The 9,633-nt window shown below is 47.3% G+C and overlaps 1 protein-coding gene across 1 annotated transcript in view; it reads left to right on the plus strand.

Annotated features, from left to right (window-relative positions):
• Window positions 1-8,414: 8,414 nt before the first annotated feature.
• The window catches only part of PLLP (plasmolipin), a 19,966-nt gene continuing 18,747 nt past the window's right edge, over window positions 8,415-9,633 (plus strand). Inside the window, exon 1 of the mRNA XM_011360104.2 lies at window positions 8,415-8,720. Within this exon, the coding sequence (XP_011358406.1) occupies window positions 8,586-8,720 (135 nt within the window). The 5' untranslated portion in view covers window positions 8,415-8,585. The remainder of the gene's footprint in view (window positions 8,721-9,633) is intronic.

The following is a 9,633-nucleotide window of genomic DNA, read 5'->3' on the forward strand; positions in this document are numbered from 1 at the left end:
AATTGTGACAAACATAACATACTAAGGTAAGGTGTTAATAACAGAGGAAAAATAGGGTATAGGATATAAGCGAATTCTGTACTCTGCAATAATTCCGTAAATCTAAAACTATTGTAAAATTTTAAAAATTCTTTAAAATGATACAATTTCATAGTTATATATTATCAAAACATGTTTTAAAATATATAACTATTGTTTATATGATTTATTGTATAAATAAATAGAAATAAAATTATTTATTTATGATACATATGCTAAAATGTGTGTATTAAAGTCTCAGACGCTATAGAAACACCAGCGGCTGGGATTATCTCTGGGTGGTGGCCTTTATTGTGATTTATTTTTCCTTAGGTTACCTGTATTTGATATTTGTAAAATGAACATGGATTACTTGGGTAATTTTTTTTTTTTAAATTAAAAAACTGTTAGGAAAAATTGGGAGAGACTTTGAAAAAGGCAAAAAGATTCCTGGATATTCTTTCAATGTAATATTAGGTGTTGCCTACAGCTGTGCTATCTAATACAGTAGCCACTAACCATACGTGTCTACTGGGTGCTTGAAATGTGGCTGGTCAGAATTGAGATGTAGCATAAGTGTAAAATACATGTGGGATTTTGAAGACCTTAATACAAAAAATAAAACGTTTCATTAATTTTTTATATTGATTACATGTTTAAATGACAATATTTTTGATATATTGTGTTAAGAAAACATTATTTAAAATTGTTTGAAATTCAAGTCTTAAGAATACAAATAAGTATTGTCTGGTAAGATGCAATTGATTCCACTCTGTGATAGAGGCCAGTTTTGCATCTAGTAGCAAATTCACTTGGGCATTCCTGATTATGTGTGATATATACACATATTTACACACACATCCATATACATATATGTACACACTTTGAATCTGTTTTTTACATTTTTTACTAAAACATTTTTTATTATTAAAATACATATAACATAAATTGTACCATCTTAAGCATTTTTACGTACAGTTCAGTGGCTTAAGGCCATTCATATTGTTGTAAAGTCATCATCACCAACCACCCTCACAACTAACTTCTCATCTTGCAAAACTGAAATTTATTAAACAATAATAACCCATACCCTTCTTCCCTCAACCCCTGGCTACCACCATTTCACTTTCTGTCTTTATAAATTCGATTTTTTTTTAATCAAAAAGGACCTCTAAGTACCTCATATAAGTGGAATCATATGATATTTGTCCTTTTATGACAAATGATTTCACTTCAGATAATGCCTTCAGGGTTCACCCATGCTGTAGCATGTGTCAAAATTTCTTTCCTTTTTTAAGGCTGAATAATATTCCGTTGCATGTATATAGTACATTTTCCTTATCTGTTCATCTACCGATAGACACTTGGGGTGCTTCTATATTTTAACTGGTGTGAATAATGCTGCTGTGAATGTGGGTGCGCAAATATCTCTTTGACATTCTGCTTTCAATTGTCTTGCATGTATATCCAAAAGTGGAATTGCCGGATCACATGGGAATTGATGGAGTTGGTGAGCCCTGGAGTCCTTAAGAGGGGAGTCACAGGAAGGGTTTTGGAACTCTGGATACAGTTTGGAAGGGTCAGGGGAGAATGGAAGTGGAGGCAGCTCCCAGTGGCAGGGCTCTGAGCCAGGGCAGGGAGAGGGACAGTGTTGACGCCCCTGTGGCTGGAGCTGGATTGGAAGGGAGGCTGAAGAAGTTCCTTCAGAGTTCCTTCCTTTCCTGTTGCTTCCTCCTATGTCACCTCCTCTAGGAAGCCTGCCCTGATGCTTCTTTTCCTGAACCAGGTTTCTGGCTTCCTCTGTGTTCCCACAAGTTCCTGGGCTGACCCCTCAAAGCACTGGGGTTGGAAAGGCCTTTCTAGGTGTATGTCCCTTCCCTGCCCCCCAAATTGAGCTTCTAAATGGCCAAAGTTTGGGAGTCTTGTTTGCCGCCAAAATCCCCGGGATCTAGGACATGGAAATGTGGAGAAGGAGCTAAATGAGTGCAGGCTGAATAATGAATGAATGAGACAACAGAATAGCGGCCAGGCCAGGGGCAGGAAGTCCTGGAAATGCCACCCCAGACCTCCTCATGCAGGTGGGGAGAGTGGCCTGACCACATCTCTCAGGAATTTGAGCCTGAATAAATAGTTAATTCTAATGTCCTCTCTTTGGAGCTCCCACCCCAACTTTAGCCCCAGTTCCAAGAGGCAGGAGGAGCCGAGTAGAGAAAATAACCAAACCTCAAGTCAGATTGTGCCTCATTCTGGGCCAATAAGTAACTGGCCCAGAGGCTGGCAGGTCCATGCTAGCACCTCGCCCCCCGCCACCTATGTCCTGGCTGCATCTCTCAACAAAGAGGCATCACAGAGGCCATCAGCCCATGCTACTCAGCATCCCAATGCCTACCCTTTGCTCTTGTATCATCCACCTGGCATACCTCCTTCTCAAATTGCTCCTTTCAAGGCTCTGCTTGAATGGTACCTCCACCCCGAAGGCCTCATATCTTCTCCCTACCCCAGGAAGTTTAGCCATGGCGGCAGTGCATAGAATGAGTGTTTGCCTAGAATTAATAGAGCCCCTCAAAGCTGTTGGTTCTGTGATCGTCTGGCGCACCCAGTTCCGACCTATACCTTGGATACCCCCCAAGGGAGATGCTCAGTGACAAGAAGAGCCACCTGGCCCTGGTCACACTGACTCACTGTGTAACTTGAGCTGACTCCTCCCCCTCCCTGAGATGGACAGATGTCCCAGCGGTGAGAGGAAGGAGTCAGACTGGATCACTATGTTTCACAAACTTTAGGCATTTATTACCTTGCTTTTCCCATCTATATACCTACCATTCATGCACTTACAAATATTTTTTAACTAAAAAAAATGTTTAATGTTTTTTCTTTAATTGTGATAAAATACATATAACATAAAATTTACCACTTTTAAGTGGACGATTCTGTGCCACCACATTTCATCTCCAGAACTTTTTCATCTCCCCTAGCTGAAACTCTGTTCCCATTAAACACTCAACCCCTCACTCCTCCCTTAGCATCCCTTAGCAGCCACCATTCTACTTTCTGTTTCTGTGAATCTGACTACTCTTGCTACCTCATATAAGTGGAATCATACAGTATTTGTCTCTTTGGGACTGGCTTCTGAAACTGGATAACATCTTCAAGGGGTTCTTGTCAATGATCCCCATTCCCCAAGCCTCTTCCATCGCTGGCCCAACTTTCTGGGAGTGCAGCAGGGTCTGCAATGGACGGAAAGTTGCTCTGGCATCCACCTCCGGCCAGGGCTGGATGAGGAAATGGAGGCAGGAAGTGGAAGGAGCAGCCGGGGAGGCTGTGCCTAGGTGGGGAATACTCAGGCAGGGTCGCCTCTCAGCATCCCTGCCGGGGATAAAAAGATGCAGATGTAGATTCTAGTTCTACTGATGCCTTTAATTCCATGTGTCACCCTGTGCAAGTCACTGCCCCTTTTCTAGCCTTGGTTTAGTCATCTCTAAAGCCAGTGATGAGCAGCCACGTGGGAAAACAGTTTTGCAATGTCTTATAAATTAATGATATACCTACCATATGATCCAGCGATTCTACTCCTAAGTACCTAGCCAAGAGAAATGAAAACATTTGTTCACACACGCACAAAAAAAACCCTGCATATCAATGTTCATAGCAGTTTTATTCCTAGGGGCCCAAACTGAAAAGAACCTAAATGTTCATTAACTAGTAAACCGATCAAGAAATTGTACAGTATCATTATAATGGAATACATTCAGCAATTAAAAACAAACAATCTACTGGCATGCTCAACAACACAGATGAATTTCAAAAGCTTTATGTTACAATAAAGAACTTTTCCAAAGACTACTGTATTAGTTTCCTCTTGCTGCTGTAACAAATTATCACTCACTTAGTGGCTTAAAGTAACACAAATTTGTTCTATTATAGTTTTGGAGTCCGAAGTGAGCCTTAAGGGGCTAAATCAAAGTGTCAGCAGGGTTGGTTGCTTCTGGAGGCTCCAGGGAGACTTCGTTCCTTGCCTTTTCTTCTAAAGGCTGCCGGCATTCCTTGGCTTCTGGCTGAATCGGAGCAGTCTCTATTTCTGTGCTCACACTACTTTCTCCTCCACTGTTATCAAATCTCCCTCGGATTCCTTCTTATAAGAACATTTGTCATTACATTTAGGGCCCACCCAGATAATCCAGGATAATCTCCTGATCTCAAAACCCTTAATCACGTCTGTGAAATCTCTTTTGCTGTAAAAGGAGTGCTATCCTGAACAAGCCGAATCCCATCTGATCTTGGAAGCTAAGCAGGGTCGGGCCTGGTTAGTACTTGGATGGGAGACCACCTAGGAAGACCAGGTGCTATAGGTGTAAAAAAAAAAAGAAAAAAAGCTGTAAAAGGTAACATCTACAGGTTCAGGGGTTAGGATGGCACAACTATGTAATGTAAGACCCGTTTATATTCCATTCTAGAAAAGGCAAAACAACAATGACAGAAAACAGAGTGATGGTTGCTTGGGGCCTGGGTGGAGGTCATCTTGAAACATTTGGGGGTCGTCCAAAATGTTCCATATTTTAACTTTGGTGGTGGTGATATGACTGTACACATTTCTCAAAATGCCACAGAGTGGGAGAGGCAAAGAAAAACAATAGCAACATATAAAATTGGCAAACGATGAGTATCCAAAACATAAAAGGAGCTCATGAAATTTAAAAAAAAAAAAAAACCCAGACAGGGCTGCGATGTCAGAGGGAACACCGTAAACCACAAGACCCTGTCACTTCTGACACAGCTGCAGAGTTCAGGGCGGTCCCCAGACCACCTTCAGGTTCAATAATTCAGCAGCTGGAAGGACTCATGGAATGCCCTGCAAACTGGATACCCACAGTTCCAATTTCCTACAACTAAAGAACACAGATTGAAATCAGCGAAGGGAAGCGCACGTATGGGTGATGGAAATGTTCTGGAATTAGTGGCGATGGGTCACTACCGTGAATATACTAAAAACCATGGACTTGTATAATTTTTTTAAGTGTGAGTTTTAAGTTCCAAACGTGGAACTTCTGCTGTCCTCTCCCAAGGGAATCATGAACTCCATGCATTAGTTCCCCAGCGCTGATATGTGACAATACACATGAAGTATTGCCAAGTAGGTAAGTTCACCACCTTGGTGTCCAACGTCTTTATTGGGGCTCCATCATGGAGCCATGGTTGACAGTCCAAACAGCTGACAGTCCAAACAGTTTCCAGCTGATACCATATTCCCTCACCCTAAACCGCACAGTTAGTCTATCTGGTGTGGCCAGACTCCACCCTAAATCACAGCTAGACTATCTGGTACGGCCGTGCTCCACCCTAAACAAAGACATTTCTATCAGGCCTGACATTCCATGGGTTTAGACAGTACCTCCCAGAAGCTGAGGGCAAAAGCCAGACCTCTCTTTGGGCAAATTTAAATTCTTTACTACACAAGGGCAAATGATTCAAATCTTAAACTCACAGAAAAAGAAGTATGAATGGCCAATAAGCTTAAGGAGGTACTTGGCTCTACCAGTGAAGTATCAGAAAATGCAAATGGAAACAATGAGACTTTTTTAAAATGCTCATCACACATACCCGGTAGGGCGGGTAAATAGCTAAGCTCACTGACATTGAGTGGGGATGTCAACTAACACAGTCTTTTGGAGCAATTTGGCAGTATGTACAAAAAAACAAATGTGCAAATACCCTTTAATTTAGTGGTTCTTCTTGCAAGACTGGATCTGTAGTCTCACATGTGTGTGCAAAGATGTGCAAATAAGAATGCTTATATAAGATTATAAGGAACTACTGGAAACTGCTTAAGTGTCCACCAATGGTGGGAGGGATAAAAAATTATGTAATAGCTATTTTATTAAATATTACCTGACATGTAAAAAGAATGAGGCCAGTCTTAACGTGCTGTCATGGGGAAATTTCCAAAACAGAATTTCTGTTAGGTAGGGTCCATTTGGATGGCTCACACCTCTGTCCCTCCAAGGTACGCCTACATCCCCACTGCCTTCCAGCATGCCATGCTCACCCCAAGGAGGATGGGCCCAGCACACAGGAGGGGCTTGTCCAGAGCAGGCAGCCTTTGTGGAAGTGAGAAATGGGGCAAGATACGGGCTGCAGGTGATCTGCTTTGCAATGGCCTGCTCAGATCCCAGGAGGAGGGGAAGGGGTCAGCCATCACCCGTGCATGCCTTCGCCTCCTCATGCTGGTTCTCTGTTCCTCCACCCCACCCCGAGAACCCAGGGCTCCCCTGGCGCCAGTGGAGACTCTGTGTGGGTGGCTGGTCTCAGCCTGAGGACAGGTCCCTTCCCACTGTTTATGACTAGGGGGCGAGCGATGTTGGTTTCCAAGAAAACATCAAAGTCGAAAACAATACAGTGATTGAGTCTTGCTTGCTGCCATTTGAAAGGAATGAAAGTGGGATTAACCAAAAAACAAAATCCAAACCCAAACCCAAACAAAACCACTCTACTGTTTTAGAATCTGCCTCAGAAACAATCACCTTATTGTCTACTGTGTCATAATAAAATCAAGGGTTTACCCAAGAGCTTCGTTCTGCACATGGGCTCAAACGGAAAGGGGAGAGGCTGGTCTCTGAAATACTCCTTATTTCCTGAGTACCTACCGGAGGGTGGATTCAGGTGTGTAGGGGTGAAGTGGTTGAACATCCAGTTCAGTGAGTAAAGGATTAAATCAGCATCAGCCAGTGATTGTTTTCAAATCAGATCTTGCTGCGATCCTGCTTGAAACCCTCCAGGCTTTACAACAAAATGTTAACCCCCTCCATTATACAGCAGGCTGAATGACCACCAAAAAATATCAGACCCTATCTCTGGAAACTGTAAATTTTACTTTACGAACAAAAAGGGTCTTTGCAGATTAAATTAGTGTTTGTGATATGGGGAGATTATCTTGGATTACCTCTGTGGATTGGGATTAACCCAATCACAAGTATCTTGACAAGAGGGAGTCATGGAGAGATCTGATACACACAGAAGAGGAGGCAATGTGATCGCAGAAGCAGAGATTGAGGTGATGAGGTCATAAGTCAGGGAATGCCAGCAGGCACCCCCAGAAGCTGGAAGAGCCGCGGACAGATTATCTCCTAGGGCCCCAGATGGAGAGCGGCCACGTTGATTTTAGCTCAGTGAAACTGACTTCAGACTTCTGGCCTCTAGAACTGTGAGAAAATACGTTTCTATTCTTTTAAGCCGCCAAGTTCACGGTAATCTGTTCCAGCAGCCACAGGAGATTAATACAATCATCTAAATAGCCCTTCGCGACCTGCCTGCGTGTCACCCTCATTCACTTTGCCCTAGCCATAGCGGGTCTTCTTTCTGTTCTTTCAACTGTCCAGCTTCTTCGGGCCTCATGGCCTCTACACTTACCAAGTTCTTCCTCCACCTCTTCCCAAGGCCGGCCCCTACTACTGAGTCAGGTCTCTGCAAAAATGTCACCTTCTCTGAGAGGTCTTCTTTGATGACTCTATCGAAAATTGCCTCTGACACATCCCCCTGTTTATTTTAGCCACAGCATTTGTCGCTATCTGCAGTTATTTTTTTCTCCCCAGTTTACTACTTGTCACCCCACAAGAAAGTGGGATCCAAGAAGGGCTTGTCTGCCTCGTTCCCAGCTGTGAGTCTCAGGGCCCGGGATAGGGGCCCGGGATAGGGGCCCGGCGCTCGGCAAATATTGGTTGGTGAATGAAATGATATGTGCAGGCCTTTGTATTCTGAGGGTGTGTGTGTGTTTCGGGGTACAGGTCGGGCAATGAAACCATAAGTCCAAATCACCTCTGCTCCCCTGCTCACTGCGTGCCAGGAGCCTCGTTTATTCTGCACAGTAGTTCTGTGAGGCCAGGTCCATTCACACCCCTATCGATATGACAGATAAGGAAATGGAGGCTCAGCGATCTTTTAAGTTACTGCTAGGTATGTTTAGACCTGCAAATCACATCAGTTGAGTCACACGCACCCACAGTTTGCCCAGATCCTCCCCTCCTGGGTGCTTGGTCTCCCAGGACTCCTTAGGAGTAGCTAAACAGGGGTGCTGATGCCGCTTTAATGAGGAGAGCGCAAAGAGAGGTGCAGGGGCTCGTCTGTGGGCACCCAGAGCCCTAGCGACAACCAGAAGAGAGCCGGTAAAGTCACCGGCTAGGAGGGCGCGGAGCAGCGATGTAAATTCCTAGCAGGAGGCTCTCATTGGGACAGAAACGCGCAGCTATCTAGACTGGTCCCGGCCCGCCGTCTCATTGACCGCGGCCTCAGTTTCCCGGTCTGTAACGTGGACGCGACTTCGTGTGTTTCGAGGCTTGACCCGCCGGCGGAGGGCGAAGGGTTAAAAGGGCGGGTCCCACAGCGAGGGCGGGGCGGGAGTTCCGGCCGCACCTGGCAGCTCCAGGCTCCCTCCCTGGACGCCGCGCCGAGCGCCGGGAGCCGCGGCGGGAGCGGGAGCGGGAGCCCCCCGGGAGGAGCGGCGCGGGAGCCGGTACCCACCGCGACAGGGGCGGCGACGGCGGCCTGAGCGACCTCGGGAGGCGAGTGGAGCCGCAATGGCCGAGTTCCCGTCTAAAGTGAGCACGCGGACCAGCAGCCCAGCCCAGGGCGCCGGCGCCTCCGTCTCCTCGCTGCGCCCGGACCTAGGCTTCGTGCGCTCCAGCCTGGGCGCGCTCATGCTGCTGCAGCTGGTGAGCGCGCGCGGGGCCGCGGGGCCGCGTGTGGGGTACCCGCGGGGCCTGGGGGGGATCGGGAGCCCCGGGAGGCCCTCCTTCGCACTTCGTACACCCCCAGCCCAGGCTCACACGCGCCCCGACGCGCCGTGCCTACCCCGGGGCGCCTCTAGGACGATGCCCCGGAGATCACCCTGGCACGCTCTCACCTCGAGCGTCCTGTTGCGGTCCATGCTCGCACACTCGCCGTGCGCCGGTGTTCAGAGCCCACTCCAACGCCCCTCCTTCCCCCCAGGTGGTCACCAGAGGCCCCTCACAGAAAGTGTCGCATGAGCCGCAGTCTGACTTCTGTCGACTCTCTTGGATGTGCCTAGGGCGCTAGGTGTCCTCGGGCTCTGCGTACCTCTCTGTCTTTGCAAGGACAGTGCCCCCGCCCTCCAGAGGACCCAGCCTCAGGCAAAGTCCACTCTTGGCTAACCCTCTGCCGAGCTCCCTGCGGCTCCGCGTGGCTGCACCCCAGAACACCCATGGTCTAATCGAGAGGGCACATCTATTTCAACGCACACACTTAGGCATGGCCCTGTGGGCCCCCGTGCCGGAGCCGGGCCCTTCTGGCTTACGCTGGGTGACCCGCCGGGTTCCGGCGGGTTTGACGGGCCTCGCGGGCGGAGGTACAGCGCCCAGCGCTGGGAGGAGTGACTTGTGGGAAGCCAGGGGTAAGATTCCTATGTCTTTGAGACCCTCTGAAGACCCCAGCTGAGGCGGACCGTTGAGAACACCCCTCTTCCCCTCTACACATACTCGTTACAGACTTGGAGAGGGAAGGTCAACTTTCTTCCCCTAGTATCCTCTGGTGCGAGTCAGGAATATGCCCCTGTGAGAAGCTTTCCCCCAGCCGAGGGCCTGGGCCATTTTCAGAGGACTAGGGGGA

The sequence above is a fragment of the Pteropus vampyrus genome, unplaced genomic scaffold (genome assembly GCF_000151845.1).
Source record: "Pteropus vampyrus isolate Shadow unplaced genomic scaffold, Pvam_2.0 Scaffold51, whole genome shotgun sequence".
Classification (NCBI taxonomy): Eukaryota; Metazoa; Chordata; class Mammalia; order Chiroptera; family Pteropodidae; genus Pteropus; species Pteropus vampyrus.